Here is an 18,244-nt window from a genome sequence, read left to right as displayed (position 1 = left end):
ACGTGAAAACTAAAGATGGGGCATTTGAGGACAAAAGAAAAAGAGAAGAGTCCAGAAGTGGCAATGAGAGCTGGGAGTGTAGCTCAGTGGCACAGTCTGCTTGGTAAGCTGGAGTCCCTGAGTTCAATTCCCAGTCCAAAAAAAAAAAAGATAAATAGAAGTGGCAATAAGAAGCAAGATGGATATAAGGGATTGGCAGGGAAAACAGGATCATTGAAGAGTGCTGGAGGGGAAGCAAATCAGTATCTATAGTCTTCTCATTCTAAGATCTTCAAATGTATAAAAATAGTGGGATGTAAAACAATACTAAAAATAGAAATTACAATTCTAGGTAGTTTTATCTAGAATTCTAGGTATAATTCTAGTATTTGTGGTGACAGATGTCTCAGAGTAGGAAATTTTTAAGTAGTCACACAAAGATGTAAAAGCAATGCTTCTCAAATTAAAATGTGCTAGAAGAGTTGGATAAAATGCAAATTTGTAGGTCCCGTACCACTACTGGACCAAAATCTCTGAGAGTTTAGGTAATTCTTTATGTGCATTGAAGAGCTAATGGGAAAGACAGAAAAGGAAAGTAACATATTCAAGGTGCAAAGAGTAACAGCTTTGTGCTGTTCCTTCATCTACTCTTGGCAGTGCTGACTTACCACCACCTCCTTTCAAGTCCTCTAGGAAACCAACATATACAATAACCATAGAGTCACTGAGGAGAAACAAGATCAGCGAAGAGAGAGGTGTATTCTCTTTCTAACTTAGCTTACTCCACCTCTTAGTCCAGAAAGAATGGCTATCATCAAGAAATTAAATAATAGAACCGCCATCACTCAAGTGCCAGGAAGTAGCCTGGGCCCCTGGGCCCCGATCCACCCCGGGAGGAGAGCCACGCCTGCTCCCAACCCAGCCACCATCGCTCAAGCGCCCGGAGGTAGCCTGGGCCCCGATCCACCACGGAAAGGAGAGCCACACCTGCTCCTGACCCAGATGCCATCGCTCAAGCACCAGGAGGTAGCCTGGGCCCCAATCCACCTCGGGAAGGAGAGCCATGCCTGCTCCCGACCCAGACGCAATCGCTCAAGTGCCTGGAGGTAGCCTGGGCCCCGATCCACCGCGGCAAGGAGAGCCATGCCTGCTCCTGACCCAGCCGTCATCGCTCAAGTGCCCAGAGGTAGCCTGGGCCCCGATCCACTTCGGGAAGGAGAGCCACACCTGCTCCCAACCCAGATGCCATCGATCAAGTGCTGGGAGGTAGCCTGGGCCCCAATCCACCACGGGAAGGAGAGCCATGCCTGCTCCCCACCCAGACACCATTGCTCCAGTGCCAGGAAGGTAGCCACGTGGGCACCCCTGAATCCCCATAAGCGCCCCCTCCACACTCTCAGACCTCCTGACTCTGCCAGTCTTTGGACCCACTCTGCAGAGGCAGAGGTGGTCATCAAGGGTATTTTTTGGAGTTCCCAACTTTGAACATCTTTAAAGAAAGGGCGTGGGAAACCTGTAATAGAACATTGTGGAGTTCAACCATTCAGAAGGTTGGGGAACTCAATCTGGGCCTTGCAGTCTGAGGTCAGTCAGCGTAATGGGGTTCAGCCATCAGCTAACTGAGATCAGGGGTCTTGCATCCTCGCTCTGTCTGAGCCATTAAATGGTAAATACACTATATTGAAATTTTGTTCACTGCAGACATGTTCTGGACTGCTTCTTGATTTCAATTTAATTCAAATGATTTAAGGGTGATAGACTAGTGACTACCACTGGTGGTCAGTGTCAAAGTTGTGCTTGATCTTAATGTGTAGCTGATTGTATCAGTTGGGATAATGCATTGCGGTTGATTTGATGAGCTGTTTTCTCTGATGTTATGAAGATGAGAATGTCTGTGGGTCATTAGAGACACAGAAGCTAGGGCACAACTATATCAGGAAGATTTGGGTGATAACCCAGAGATTAAACCAAGGACAGTCTGACAACAAAAATAAAAATGAGAAAACACTTAAGCAAGGACAGACTTCCAGTTTACCAATGGCAAACAGTAGGGCAAATGAGGATGAAAAGGCCAATAATGAACCACAAGAACACCCTGAACTCAAAGCACAGGAAGTAACAAAACAGATCAATCAGGCTCCAGAAAAATTCAAAACAGAAATAATTTCCCAGATAACCATAGAGATAGTGAGCAAAATGGAAGTCGTGATTCGAGACTCTAGAGCAGAAACTGACAAAGAAATAGTTGAGCTCAGGACCATGATAGAAGCCATGAAGGCCCAGCATAAGAAAGACATGGAAAAAATAAACGCCCAACATAGGAAAGAAATGGAATCCATAAAACAGATTCAAACAGATATCCAGGAGATTAAACACTCTATTGAAAGTGTACACAACAGAATAAAAGAATGTGAAGATAGACTCTCAAATATAGAAGATAAGATTGCAGTTGACCATGAAAAGAGAGGTCTCTTAAAAAACAGTAAGACATCATGAGAAATCAATGCAACAACTCCTAGATGATGCAAAGAAGAATAACATAAGACTGATAGGAATCCATGAAGTAGCAGGAGAAAATACAAATGACTTAAAAAAGCTGTTCGCAGAATTAATGACAGAAAACTTCCCAAACAGAGGGGAAGAATTTGACATTCTGATAACTGAGGCATATAAGACCCCAAATAGCTACAATAAAAAAAAAATCGGGCTGGGGATTTAGCTCAGCGGTTCAGTGGCCTGCCTTGCAAGCACAAGGACCCGAGTTCGATCCGCGGTACCAAAAAAAAAAAAAAAAAATCTACACCTAGACATAATAATCAAGATCCCAGAAACCCAACAGCAGAACAAAATACTACAAGCAGTAAGAGAAAAGAAACAAATCACATATAAAGGAAAGCCCATCAGAATCACAGCAGACTTTTCAACACAAACCCTTGGGGCAAGGAGAGCCTGGAATGAGATATTTCAAGTACTAAAAGAGAACAACCTCCAACCTAGACTGATGTATCCTGCAAAACTCTCTTGCAAAATGGATGAGGAAATAAGACACTTCCACGACAAAGAACACCTGAGAAACTACATGAATACCAAACCAGCACTACAAGCAATTCTAAACAAGATCCTAGAAAAAGACAATGAAGGCAACAACACAATGAGGCCCTACAGAGCAAATCAAATAGGCAAGGCAAGAAATTAAAAGGAGAAGGTGAAAAAGTAAAAAGAGTCAACAAAAGGCCAATAACATGTCAATAATAAGTCAGTACATATCAGTTATAACCAGCAATGTCAATGGTCTCAACTCACCAATCAAGAGAAATAGACTGGCAAAATGGAATAAGAAGCAAAATCCAACAATATGTTGTATACAAGAAACACACCTAGTGCAAAAAGAAGCCCAGAGACTGAAACTAAAAAGATAGAAAACAATTCTCCATGTGACAGGAGCCCAGAAAAAAACAGGGATAGCAATCTTATTTGCAGACAAAGTACATTTCAAACCAAAACTGATTCTAGTATTACTGATGTAGGACAGTAGTGTACTGTATCATACCTTTATGAATGTAAAATATCTTGTACCTGCTTTATGATACATAGTAGGGACCGTGCTTTATCAGAGCTTCATTTAATGATATTACTCTAGAATGTTCTCTTTCCAGATGATGATTAAGATGCTAATAAAAAAAATGCTCCCAGGTACCACAACAGCAACAGAACTTTGCTGTTTCCTGGATATTCTTTTCTTTGTTTTGTTTTTAATGGAATGTGCTGAATGTCTATAATTTTGTTCAGATGACTGAAGAACCTGGAAAAGATGTTGCTGCTATCGATGCATAACATACTATTATTAGTCTTTTTATATAAATGTAAATACATATATACATATATATACATATATAAATTGAATTTTGGGAAACTTTAACGGTGCTGCCAACTTTGGAAAAAGTCTTCCCAATTTACTGTGTTGAGTTGGCATTGTACAGAAATGGACAGCCATATTGGTCTAGAAATGTTAATTTTTTTATTTTTATTTTTTATTTTTTTTCCATGTGTACAGGGTAATGCACTGTATTAAATATGTAAGGTCATATCTACGTGCGTTTGATTTCAGAAACTAATAAAGTATTCTCTAAATAATGAAAAAAGAATAAGATAAGACTATAAGAGAAAGAAGCAATTTAAGTATGTTCGGGGACCATTTTCATCTCCAGAATTAAGGATTATTTTAATATTACTTCATTGCCTTTTCTCTTTTACTTTCCTATTTAGTTTTATTTTAGGATTCCCTATTTTTAATGTTCATACAGAGATTTCTTTAACTGAAATACCGAATAGTTTCTTTGGTGTGAAAAACTATAATAGTACACAGGATCCTAATGAGATAATTAATAATGTGAAATAGGAAGTAAAGGGCTAAAGGTGTAGGGAAAGTGGGAAGGGTGGGGAAAGGTAATAAGGGAGGGGAAAAAATATGAGAAACTGAAAAAATGGAAACAAAGTGTTTGTAAATGGGGAGGGGGGAAGGGGGTGAAGGGAGGGCAGGACAAGGGGAAAAAATGAGAATCAAGACCTATTATGTAAAGGTATAGAATCCCAATGATGAATATAACTGTATTGTATACCTAGATTGCAACAATAAACTCAATTTTTAAAAAAACAAAAAGAAATTAAGTAATAACAAGTGCTGGCCAATCTGTGGAAGAAAAGGAACCTTTCTATATTGTTGGTAGGAATGTACACTAGTACAACCACTATGGAAATTCAGTGTAGAGATTCCTCAAAAAACTAAAACTAGAAATTCCATTTGACCCAACTATTCCCTGTCTAGATACCTTCCTGAAAGACTTAAAGATATCATATTACAGTAATACATGCATACCCATGTTTATAGCAGCACAATTCATCATAGCTAAATCTTGGAATTGTCCTATATGCCTACCAACAGGTGGATGAAGACAATGTGGTATATATACACTATGGAGGAAACTGGGTGTAGCATGAGATTAAAATGCTGAATGAAATAAATCAGACACAGAAGGTTAAATATCACATAGTTTCTCTTATATGAAAAATTTAAAGTACAAATAAAGTACAAAATAAAAGACAGCAAGTAGGAAACAAGGAATTAGCTCTTTTGCACATGGGAAGGGGATTAAGAGAAGGAAGGACAGGGGAAGAGATGTAAAAAGAATTAAGATGTGTTATGTATATGTCCCAAATTCCCACAATGAATATAATCATTACGTACTGCAAACACATACTACTAAAAATAAAACTTAAAAAAAACTTAGCTTGTTCTACCTGAATGGATATCAAAATAAAAAACCCACATACTTTCAACATTTACTAAGTCCCAATAAGTTAGACAAACACACTCCTCATAAAGTACAGGCGCTAACTGGTGGTCCATATTTCTCAATATTAGAGATGCTGCAGATAATGATCCTTTCTAGAATACAATTCTAGGCATGTTTACTACCTCTGACTCCTGTCCTTAAATAAGAGTTTCAAGCCCCATCATTCTGACAACCAAAACAAACAAACAAACATCTCCATACATTTTCAAATGCCCTGTGAGAGTGTTGGTGCCCTGTTGAAAATTATTGATAGCTAGTTCCCCTAGTTCCCATTAACCAGATGGAAAGAAATGATGACAGGATGGATGGTGGAACAATCTGCCACCACTAAACAGCTCAGTGGCAGTCCTGAAGATGGAAGAAAATGGGTTTCAGGAAACAGCACCATTAGAAATAGCATTTTCTTACATGAAGTCTGACAATCACTACTGTGATTATTACTGTGAACATACCTCTATTTTTCCATTTAACCTCTCAATCTCAGACCGATCCTCCTTGTGATTTTTGGTACTTCCTCTGAATTCCCTTATTTGCTTTTTCTGCAGTTTTTCATAGCTTCTCTTCAGTCTACCTAACTGTGGAGACAGTGCTTTATTTACTTAAAATATAAGAATTAGTAAATAAATTGATATTATGAAAGCAAGTACAGAGCCAATTGGTATTATTCTCAAACTAGTAGTTCACAAACTAAAATACAAAACTAAACATTACATATGGAAAAGAAATGCTAGCAAAGAGTTACATTCAAAGAAAAGTAAAATGAAAAAGTACCTTTAAAACAAAACTTTGAACTTTTATTATAATTTTGTACTTCAAGACCCTACCACCACCTCCACAATAAAAGCAACAAATAAAGAGTCTTTCTTCTAGGTCCATGGTTCCCAGGTCATGCTCCTATCGGGCACATACATTCAGTAAGCAGGAGAGTATTTTGAATTGAACTTAATAAAAGCAGTTTTTCTCAAATTTGAATAAAACTGAACTTTCTCTTTAACCCCAAATGTTTTTTAAACCTTTGGTTCCTCCATTATTTAAAATCTAGTAACTGATTTAACTAAAAAATTTAAATATTCAATTTTGGGCATCAATATTTCACAGTATTACATGAAAACAGATCTATTTATTTCAGCTACTCAACCAAGAAACATTTTAGAATCCCTATTCTAGTTAATATCAAACATATACTTAAGCAAGATCCTATGCTTAGATTCAAGAAGAAAGAAATACATCTCTGCCTCTGTTCATAATATACATATAAATACAGCATTTCTACTTTACAAGGTAGAGACTTGTTTTTAAAACAAAATTCTCAAAATTTAAGGACATAAACTACATAATATATAACAGAATAAAAAAAAATCTTACTTCCTCCTGCAGTTTCTTTAACTCCTGCTTATACTCCATGGCCATTTCTTGCTTGACTTTTTCATGTTCTTCTATCTGCTGATGCAACATTCCAACCTAAAAGCAGGGAAATAATAGTATTTTTCATTAGTGGCACTGAAACTATATCTCTGAAACATGAAAGTAGGAAATAAGCTTTATACTTACTTGAAAATTCTTGTTTGTGTGCATGCACACAGACTACACACACACACACACACACACACACACACACCACTTCTCAGATAGTTGAATACCTACTTATTGAATACTGCGTAACATTGTAAAAAAAAAAAAATGGAGAATAAATAACTGTTGCAGAATTTCTAGGTTTAGATAAAAACTCCTATCTTCTGTTTGATTTATTCTCCCCAACCATTTTCATCAAAAACACTCATGAAAAATTAATAAAGTTTTAGAAACTGTGGAAGCCAAGAATACTTTTTTAAAAACAATCTATGAGACTTCAAGAATAATTTCTTGGAAGTATTTCTCTTGATAACCAGTTTTCTTTTGAAAATCAGCAGTATTTCTCCTAATAACCAGTTACAATTTCACTATTTATAAGTGGCAAGGAAGTGGAGAACAAAGAACTAGAGACAGTAATCTCAATAACAACATAGAATGGTAATTTTTTTTAAAAACTAGAAATAAACTTGTAAGAATAAGGAGTTAATGCAATTCCAATATAAAGTTCTAGTAGATATTTTTTTCTTTTAGACGTTAAAAAAATTACTCTGAAGTTCAAACTAAAATAAATATAGCCTAAAGAGCACATGCCTGAAGTCCTAACTACCAGGAAAGCCAAGGAAGAAAGATTCCTGAACTCAAGTTTGAGGTCAGCGTGGGCAACACAGTGAGACTGTCTCTAGACAAAAGAAAAGAAAAAAATGTGTGCGCGCGCGCGTGTGTGTGTGTGTGTGTGTGTGTTTGCATGTGTTTATCTAATAATATGGAATATTCTTTTGAACAAAGATCTAAGTGAACACTGAATTTCTGCATGACAAGAAACTTTAATAGCTTAAAATTAACGAAAAAGTCGTTTAAAACTGATGGATTTGACTATATAAAAATGTAAAACTTCCATATTTAAAAAAATTCAATTAACAAAATTAAATAAAAACATTTACAAAAAACAAAAGGCTTTAAATTTTTAGCATGTAAAATTTTTATAAATTAATTTTTACATTAAGCCCTCTATATAAAAATGATCCAAGAATGAGTTTGATTCCCATTACAAAAAAAAAAACAAACAAAGAACAACAATCCAAGAACAAGAATGATTCCCACAAAAATATAAATGCCCAATAAACATATGAAAAAACTTAACGCCACTGGTAATCTGAGAAATATTAAAAATTCAATGGCATTTTATATCTATAAAATTGTAAAGATCTTATAAAATAAGAGTTATAGGGCTGGGGATTTAGCTCAGTGGTTCCACCGTCTGCCTCACAAGTGCAAAGCCCCAACTTTGATCCCTGGTACCAACAACAACAACCAAAAAGTTATATGGGAGGTTTTTTAGAATCAAGGGACCCAAAGCCTATTTAGAAAAACACAATTTTTCTTTCTAGAAAGCAATGTGGGAGTCTACTGTTAAACCCTTAGAAATATTCTAAACTGTGAGCTACTAAACTGTACTTCTTTTGTTTTTTGGGTTTTTGGTTTTTTTTGGTTCCAGGGATTGAACTCAGGACCTTGTACTTGCAAGGCAGGCAGCAGAACCACTGAGCTAAATGCCCCAACCCTAAATTGTACTTCTGTTGTTTTTGTTTGTTTGATTGATACCAGGGATCGAACTCGGGACGTTGCACTTGAGAGGTAGGCAGCAGAACTACTGAGCTTAATCCCTGGCCCTAAACTGTAGATCTATGTTTTTAAAAAATGAAGATGTTAAAAATTTATCAGAAAGAATGTTCTGCTTTTGTAAAAACTGAAAAAACTGGAAGAAATCTAAAGTTTAAAAATAAGAGAACTTTGGGGCCAGGATTTAGCTCAGTGGTACCACCACCTGCCTTGCAAGCACAAGGACCAGAGTTCAATCCCCAGTACCAGAAAAAAAAAGCGGGACGAACTTCAAGATATATTACATACAGGTAAAAATTCCTATGATAAATGTTATCATTATGCATATCTAAAATAAACCAATAAAATTAATTTTAGAAATATAATTAAAATAAAGGAATGGTTGAGTAAATACAATGAACATCTACATGATAAAATAGACATTAATATGCATCAGAATCTATAAAATGCTTACTAACTATAAACCATAAGGATATAAAAACTACATTAAAATCCCACAATTTTGTAAAGATTTTTAATTAAGTAAAACTTATATAGCTTAAAGGAAATATACCAAAATGTTAATACATGTTAACTCTGTTTTATGGTATTATGAATTATTATATTTTTTTTCTCCATACCTTATTGTCTTTTCTGAATTTTCTTTAGGAACCTCTGCTTTCACAAGTAATATAAGGAAAGATTTTAAAAAATAAAAGAGGCTGACCTTTAGTCCACCTAGTTTGCTCTGATAAAGAGCCCGAGTATTTACTTGTTTAACATAAACAGTTTTATTCATATTTCCTAGCCCACAACCTGATGGAAGATAGAAAATTAGAAAGTAAAGGCACAAGAGGTAAATTCAATGGTCAGTAGAAAGGAGCAAGAACTTTTAGCAAAGGCAGAAAAAGGAAAGAAGGGGCATCAGATTACCTTTAAAATAGATCTGTCTAACCCACAACAACCCATAAGTCAGTGCACATTAGTATGTAACAAAGATACCAAGAGAAAAGTTGTATTATATTTACAATGCCTCCCCCTAAAACACCACACACACCCTTGAATTTTCAGTTGATCCTTTTACATGTTATATAAATCAGCTCTGCCAAGTCTTAAAAACTTTTAATGATTTAAAAAGTTCTCGGCCGAGGATTTAGCTCAGCGGTTCGGTGGCCTGCCTTGCAAGCGCAAGGACCCGGGTTCAATCCCCGGTACCAAAATAAATAAATAAATAAAAAGGTCTCTAGCATAACATTTGATTATGAAATCTTTAAGCCTAGTCAAAAAAAATTTTTTTGATCAAGGTCTGTAAAAGTCAAAGACAAAGAAGGAAAAAGAAAACATTCCACCTCTTCTCTACATTATTTCAAGATCCTCTCATTTGGCTTTCTTCTGTCACTAAAATAATCTATATCCCATGAAAACCCAATGCAGAAGAGAAAAGTTTGCCAGTATGACCTTATGACTCACCTGATGATGCCTTAAGAGTCTATTTTATACCGGTACCATGCTGTTTTTGTTACTATGGCTTTGTAGAGTAATTTGAAAGCAGGTATTTTAATGCCTCCAGCCTTGCTGTTTCTCCCTAGGATGGCTTTACCTATTCTGTGTCTTTTGTGTGTCTATATGAATTTTAGGATTGTTTTCTTCTAGTTCTATGAAGAATGTCATTGGTGTTTTGAAGGGGATTGCACTGAATCTGTAGATCACTTTTAGTAATATGGCTATCTTGATTATATTAATTCTGCCCATCTATGCTTATTGGAGGTCTTTCTATCTTCTGGTGTGTTCTTCAATTTTGTTCTTAAATCTCCAGGTTCCATTTCTTCTCTGGAGGCCCACATGGCCCTAACATGGCCTGTTGCCCTATAACCTGTTGGGGTGGGAGATCTATGGGGACAATGGTTGAAAACTTGGAAGCCCAAAATGCACCCTGCAATCTCCACAAGAATCAGCCCACAAATTACTAGAATGAGATATCACAGGGAGGAAAATTAAGAAGCCTTAGTCTACAACCAGTTCATTCTTTGAACCTGCGACCTTTTCAAACCTCAAGTGCTGGGAGACTCCTAAGGGAAATCCCAGGTGCCAGATATGCTAGGAGCCAGGAAATGTACCACCGACAGGTCATTATGGTTTGACAGGTGGCAGCAGAGTGGGAGAGATTCTAGTAGATGAACCTGAGGAAAGTAGGTCTGGTATACACACCACCTTAGGAGAGGATCAGGTCTCCGTAGGGAGGGAGCTGGCATTTCAGCATCCTGCCAGTGGAACAGACTCCCAATCACTCTACCTTCCCCACTGGAAAGAGGAATACAGCAAGTGGGTTATTCACAAACCAATGCATCTAAGTGAAAGTTAAGAGAGCAGTGTATGAGAGGGCACTGGTGGGTCCTTGGAAATTTGAAAACAATCGCACATTTCTAATTTAGGGACCCAAATCTGAGTGCTGAAAAAAATGGCCTAGGGACTATGAAGGTAAACAGCATTTGGGAGACTGGGGAAAGAAGAGACACAATGACCAAGAAATAATTTCTTGTTCATTCCTCTCCCATATTCCAGGACCGTTGTGCACATGGGACATCCTGCCCACTGCCCACACCCACTGGCATGTGCCCACAGGGCAGGTCCCAACATCCCTTGCCAGGGAGCTGAAGGTACAGAGCCCTGGAACTTCACCAACTTTGTGGGTGACAGCGTGACTTAAAAAGGACTGGGGGTGGTGAGACTGTGAGAGTGGTGCCCGGGTCAGGGGGCATCCATGAGATACATTCAGCAGAAGGCTTGTGAAGAGAAAACAGAGGTGACTGCATGACTTGCCCTGGAAAGAAAGGAACAGAGACTAAGAGGGCTCTGGCAGAAGTCAACAGAGAAATGGGTTCTGGGCCAACTGCACCACACCCTCTTGTCCTCAAATTAACTGACATGGTTGAACCATGGGACAGAGACAAGGGCCTACAGTTAGCCAAGCTCAGAATAGCTTGCAGCCAGGAGGCCGACCCAGAGAACCATCTGGCTAGACAAGCCCCTTTGCTCAAAGGCAGACAATTAAGCACACCGGAGTGAGGGGAGGGGAACAGGCTTGGGATCCTGCCATCTAACTCAAACGGCAATATAAATGAGACTGTGAGAATGCTTTGATGTTTGTGCTTTTACAATGGCATGAGGTTTTTATTGTTTTTTTCATTTTTCATTTTTTCCTTTTAATCTTCTTTCGTTTCCCCTTTTGTCCTTTCTCTTTTTTCTCTTCTTCCTCTTTCCTATCCCCTAATCTTCACTCCTTTCCTTTCCTCCTTTCATCTAGCATATATGCAGGTGGTATAAGAGAATAAGAATTAACCAGTGCTCACTCTATTCTAAGTAGTGCCTCTCAAGGACATTTGAGGGTGACCTCACCACAACTGCTCATCCAGGCTCCAAACATTAAATATCAGCAAAGTGATAGGTTCCAACAATCTCACAGCTTCCCTCAATTTCAATATATGCTTCCCTCTACATCTCAACTCCTGTTCCCAGAAATATTTTCTGAAACCCCCAATTCACGCTATAAAAAAAAATATGATATTTCTCTTCACTCCCTCTCTTCTTATTGGCTTAATCTTTTCTTTTAATTTTCCTTTTTCCTTTCCCCAACCTCTACATCCCAGTCTGTTAGTAGCAGTACAGAAAAGTCTGTAATAGGCATTGATAAAAGGGAGAAATTGTAAAACTAAGTCTTAATGTACATGTTTGATGTATGATTGTATCTGCTGAAGTTGTTATAACCTGTAGGGTTTCTATCTTTGCAAACAGTAGCTGGATCCAAGCCTAGTAAACTAAGTAAGCCAAAGAGGTACCTAAGTACCAAAATACAAACAAAGCCAAGATTATATCACTGGAAAGCAGACTCAAGCTAAAGAAATCTCCACACTAGCAAAAAGTCTTTCCACTCCAATTGATGCTCAACTCAGCATAAAAAAAAAGACAAAGAAAGAAAAAAAAAAAGAAAACAAGGCAACCAAACTCCTCCAAAAACTCCCCGCTGCTCCAAAGCAGGTCCAAGGGGCACTGTAGGAAGGAAATAAAAAACAAAACAACTACATTACACAAAATGATAAAAGAAACAAAGAAACTCAACAAACTCAGAGATGATATAACTAAACAGATAATGGTCATAATAAAATGATTAGAGAGCTTAATATGTTCCTGCCAGCTTGAACCATTGGTGGTACATGCATGACTGTCCCATGGGGTGGCCTGCAACAGTGAGGGTACAACTGAATCTAATCACTTTTATTAGTCTCTTTACCAATACAATTAATAAAAAGACTATAAATGGACCTAATCTAGTTAGTTGCTTGAATGTGAAAAATTACTACTCAAATATAAATGTTAATACTATTCATGCCAATTAAAAATTACAATAGCCAGCAAATTTATTTCATTAAATTAAATGTATCCACACTAGGGGATAGTTTATCAATAATTAATTCCCTAAACATTAACAAGGAAATCTTACAAGTATTCACTGCTGGTATATGCAACATTAGGAGTCTTCTGGAGGGATTTTTTTGTTTCAAGGATCACGTCTCTTATGAAAAACTACAGTTTACTTCTTCCTTTTCTATATGTATCTCTTTTATTTCTTGTTTGCTCTGGCCAAAGTTTCCAGTACTGTATTGATAGAATTGTTTATGGCTGTTAAACAACCCCAGACACATACAGCTATTTGATCTTGGACAAAGGAGCCAAAACATACACTGGAGGAAAGATGGCCTCTTTAATAAATGGGAAAACTGTCTATCCATAGGTGATTGTGTCTGGATCCATATATCTCACCATGTCATAGACTAAAATCAAAATGGATTGAAGACTTAAATGTTAAAACAGAAACACAATCTGCTGAAAAATGAAATAGGTAAAACTCTTGAAGACATAGGTGTAGGCAAGGACTTTCTGAACAGAATCTCAATAGCACAAGAAATTGTATCAAGAATCAACAAATGATATATAAAATAAAAGTCTTCTGCATAGGAAAGGAAACACCCAACAGATTGAAGAAACAATCTATAGAACAGGAAAAAATTTTGGCCAGTCATTCCACAAACAGAGGATTAACAAGAACATATAAAGAACTCAAAAAAATTAGATTCCTCAAAATAAAAGACTCGATCAAAAAATGGGCAACCAAGATGAATAGACACTCTCAGAAGAAATTAAAATAGCCAATATATACATGAGAAATGCTCAATATCGCTGGTCATCAGAGAAATGCAAATTAAAATTACACCAATATAACCTCTGACTCCAGAAAAAATGCCTATCATCAAAAAAGGAGCAAGAAGGGAGGGAAAGTTAGGGGACAAAAAAAACATTAATATGTGTTAGGTACATGTACCAACTCCTTTTCATCAATGTAATCGTTATGTGTTGCAGATATGTACTAATAAAAATTTTTTAAAAATGAAACTCAGCAAATTGCTAGCAGACTATTTTAAAAAATCAACAAACTTTTAATGAGAAAAAATAAAAATTATGTTAATTGACAAGTGAAAAATATGAATTGTTTATACACGTGCTCCTCTGAGCATGACCTGCAGGCGCTGAAGCTGGTCACAAAGCAGTCTAGGACAAGATAAGGAATATGAAGTAGAATGTAAATCAACTATGCCATGAAACATATTACTTGGTACAAATGCCACACTTACACAGCAAAGCTTTCTCACTGAAGGATACAATGCACTGATTTTGGTTCTGACTCAAGCTTTTCATCTCCTTATAGACCTGTCATTGAGTAGCAGTAGTTTTACCACACGACTAACTGCTTCTAGGAATGTAACTTTCAAACAAATAAAATGACAAAAACTTAAAGCCCTATTTTCTACTTCTTACATTATGTATTACTCAAATCAGATGTGAATATACTTGAAAAAAGTGATTTACTGCACCACAATTTCACAAACTCTATGGAACAGACTACCATTACTAGTGACTGATACAAGTATACTTTATCAATTTGAGATGCATAATAACTTTCAACATCCTAATAAATGAAGCAGTAAATTGACCAGACACCTGCAATCTTAAATTTCTTTTTATGTCTCCATGCCAAACTTATAATCTTCAAATCTTTACCATAGAACCCATCCCTTCAATCTTTCAATTTCTCTTTCAAGCCGTAAGTAATAGCAGTAGTACCCCTGACATTAAAACCAAGCCAGAGGAATAAGCTCAAACCTAGCCTCAGAATGACTGGCTAATCTCATGATCACAAATATGGAAATGTCTTTCATGGATTTTAACAAAATAAATACACACACACACACACACACACACACACACACACACACAGAGTGATTTTCTTACCCAGGAAATGACCATCCTTCAACTTACCAGGCAGGACCACTTTTCTTTTACCCTAGGCAAAATAAAGAAGTGGTAGCTAACATAGCTTTCCAGAAAAAAAAAAAAAACATGGATCTTGCCTACATTGTAATTTTTTAAAAACCAAAATGTGATTTTTAAAGAAAGTGTTCTTATTCTTAAGATATATACTGAAGTGGGCCGGGGATTTAGCTCAGCGGTTCGGTAGCCTGCCTTGCAAGCGCAAGGACCCGAGTTCAATCCCTGGTACCAAAAAAAAAAAAAAAAAGATATATACTGAAGTATTTGGGAACAAGAGGTAATGGTAACTGGTCATGGGCACTGTGACATGATAAACAGTTCAGCAAAAAGTAGGTGTATGTGGAATATGGTTAAGCAAATAGGGTAAAATGTTAATAATTTGTGAATCTAGATAAGGGGTGCATAGGAGTTCTCTGTACTACTAAAATTTTTCTGTGAATTTGACTATTTTCCTACTTAAAAAAAAAAAAGAAGGTTACTCTTTCTACAAGAAAAAATAACAAATATGATTATTCTTTGGTGAACTCTCTGGTTACCTTATTCATTTCTGCACAAGTGTAATTTTAAGATGTGTACTCTCAAAAGATCTACCTAAACTAGCTCTTAAAATAAATTTCAGTTTAACAAATGGCATTTTCAGAAATCAAAATTCAATATAGCTGGTAGTATTATGTACAGCTCTGACCCAAAGTGCAACTGGTCAACCACTGGAAAATTCTCTTGACAAGCATAAAAACACTTTTATCAAACCTAATCTTTTGTTACATGAAAATTTCTAAACTACTCTTGATAAGTGTCATCAGTCAAACCACAATCTCAGTGTGTATCACTCATGGAAATGTACCTGAGTAAGCTGGTGATCAGTGGTGATCCCAGGGAGAGGAAAAAACCACCTGTGTGGGTCTTAAAATTAGTATTTGCCCCAAACTCTCTCAATCCTTCTGAGGTAACAATTATGCCAGAAACCTAAGTGCTTATAAGTGATTTCTGCATTCCCTCTAATCGAGTACTTCTTACCACTGTATGAGCTAAATTATGAGAGATAAATCAGCAAATATTATTACATTGTCCTTCAAATTACCAATATCCAAAGGTAGTGAGATTGCAAGTAATTTTTATTTTGTTTCTTTTCCCTTTCTCTTCAATTAAGGTACATATCATTTTAAAGGATTTTCTTAAATTTGTTTTAAAAGTAATAAAAGAGACAAATTATAGAATCTAAAACTCAACTTTGTTTCTTAACTGGCCATACAATGAGGCCAAAAACAACTTCCTCTACACTCAGTGAATGTTGATATGGACATACACTGCAATGAAAGTTACACAAAAACGTGTGATATCCTTTTACAAGTTCTTATGGAAATTATGTATTTATTATATTCAACCCAAGTAAAATGATCCTGAAACAAATATTAATATTCTTATACATTTTCATAATGAATTTTCCTTATAAAAGAAACCATTACAATTAAAATAAAAAGCAATAAAGAAATTAATTTGGTACACAAATGCTTTCATAAATATTCAAGAAACATGTCTAATATAAAGGATAAGGTTAAAATATTTTTTAAGAAAAGAGTGAATCAATTGCTTTACCTCTTTGTGTCTCATATCCAACTGACTCCTAAGGGTCTTAAGTTCCCGATCACGGATGTCCAGGCAAGTTTCCAGAGCATGTGTCTGCCCTTCCCATTCAGACTTTTTATGAGCCACCATTATGTCAATCTGTTTCATGAGTTCTTGTAGTTCTGCTTCACAGGATGTCAAAAATCCCCTATAAATAAGAACAGACCATTAAAAACATAGAACATATGCCCAAGAACTTTTCCATCTTTCATATATAAAAATATAGCAGATAAAACCTAGATGAAGCAGAGCAATGTCAATTAATAAATAACTAGAAGCAAAAAAACAGGATTTCTGAGCTTTTGCTTTTCACACATTCACAACAGGGCTATAATTTCTATCTCACTGCCAGGCAGCTTGAACCACTGGTGATGTCCTATCAGTCAGCTTTTTATTAATTTTATTAGTAAAAAAGACCCATAAAAGTGATTAGATCCATTTGTGCCACCAGTGGTACAAGCCACCTGATGGGACAATGGTGCACGAACCACCAGTGGTTTAAGCCACAGATACATGTTAATGCTCATATTAAAATTATTTATTCCTTTGAATAGTTTTTTCTCCTCTGATGAGCAACCTAAAGCCTGAGGCATTGGATCAAACACAAGATTAATGTTTTAGATCTGGCTTATACAGTGAGACTTACACAACTAGCTCTTCTGCAATATTTTGGAGGAGCTTTGAGGAAGTATCCAGGGAAGCCTATGTCACATTCTCATCTAGCCAAAATAGAAAGCCTTAGGGGCAAGCAGGAAAGTGATAATACAATTTTAAAAGCTGTTTCTGGAAATGCATCTTTGAACCCTATTTATTTCAACTATTTCTTTCCACTGTATTAGAAACTTACAGCAACCCCCTTATTATGGTAAATTTTTTTGTCCTTCCAAATTTCAAGAGATGCCAGATATTGCAGAGGTGAAACAGAGGTGGGCACAGATGTATTAGACTCACAGACATTTGCAGGAATGGCCACTGAGGGTTCTAACCACTAACAATTACATGTTTTTTACAAAAGCATTTCTTAGAGTCACAGTACCTCTTGTATTTTTGTTTTCAAAGAGTAGAAAATTCAGTGGGATGAAGGCAAGATCTTCATAATGCTAAGATGAAATAAATATCTGAAAGAGAAATGCTGTCCACAGAGCAGAGTGATAGCAGTCTAGCTTTCATTCAACTCTTTTGCTTCTATACCCAAAGCACAGGATGATCAAGAGCATAACTCCAATATGCTTTCAAACTGCAGTGAGAAGCACAAGGTCAAAAGCAAACTTACCCACCATGCCCCTGATTTTTTATTCCTTCCAACAATGCCTCCATCGCCAAGTCCCCTTTGCTGTGGCAACTGGGAAAGCAGGGAGAAAGAGAGAGAGAGAGAGAGAAGAAAATTCACTGTGTAAGTTCTAACCTCCAACTTCAACTTAAGAATGTGAATGAAAATATATGAATCACAATGAGAAAGTTCAGCAGATTGTAGAAGAAAGAATATCACAAGAAATTTTAGAACCAAATATATTTTACACTAAACGAAGATCATCCTAATTGCTGTTGATACTCTGTCTCTATAAGACATTGTCTATGCCTAATTCTTAACATGGTGGTAATGTCCTTCTACTAGAAGAACACTGACAAAACAAAACAAAACAAAACAAAAAACCCCTACAAATAAGAGGAAGAAACTGGGATCACATAAATCAGAGGAAAATGTAGCTCTTCTTTTAAAAACGGAGATG

The 18,244-nt window shown here is 36.5% G+C and overlaps 1 protein-coding gene across 13 annotated transcripts in view; it reads right to left on the bottom strand.

Moving 5' to 3' along the window:
* Cep63 (centrosomal protein 63) overlaps window positions 1-18,244 on the bottom strand; it is a 51,190-nt gene that overhangs the window by 24,885 nt on the left and 8,061 nt on the right. For 6 of the 13 annotated variants that reach the window (XM_019207665.2, XM_033759355.1, XM_033759346.1 and 3 more), the window contains exons 2-5: window positions 17,788-17,861; window positions 16,485-16,662; window positions 6,699-6,794; window positions 5,786-5,908 (exon numbers count right to left, since the gene is read on the bottom strand). In XM_019207665.2, coding sequence (XP_019063210.1) covers window positions 5,786-5,908; window positions 6,699-6,794; window positions 16,485-16,662; window positions 17,788-17,861 — 471 coding nt within the window. Of the gene's footprint in view, window positions 1-5,785; window positions 5,909-6,698; window positions 6,795-16,484; window positions 16,663-17,550; window positions 17,734-17,787; window positions 17,862-18,244 lie in introns of those variants that run through there. The other 7 variants (XM_033759352.1, XM_033759347.1, XM_033759351.1 and 4 more) reach the window with 3 other exon arrangements.

The sequence above is a fragment of the Fukomys damarensis genome, unplaced genomic scaffold, assembly GCF_012274545.1.
Source record: "Fukomys damarensis isolate Sample0158 unplaced genomic scaffold, DMR_v1.0_HiC HiC_scaffold_37, whole genome shotgun sequence".
Lineage (NCBI taxonomy): Eukaryota > Metazoa > Chordata > Mammalia > Rodentia > Bathyergidae > Fukomys > Fukomys damarensis.
This window is presented reverse-complemented; position numbering and strand designations above follow the sequence as displayed.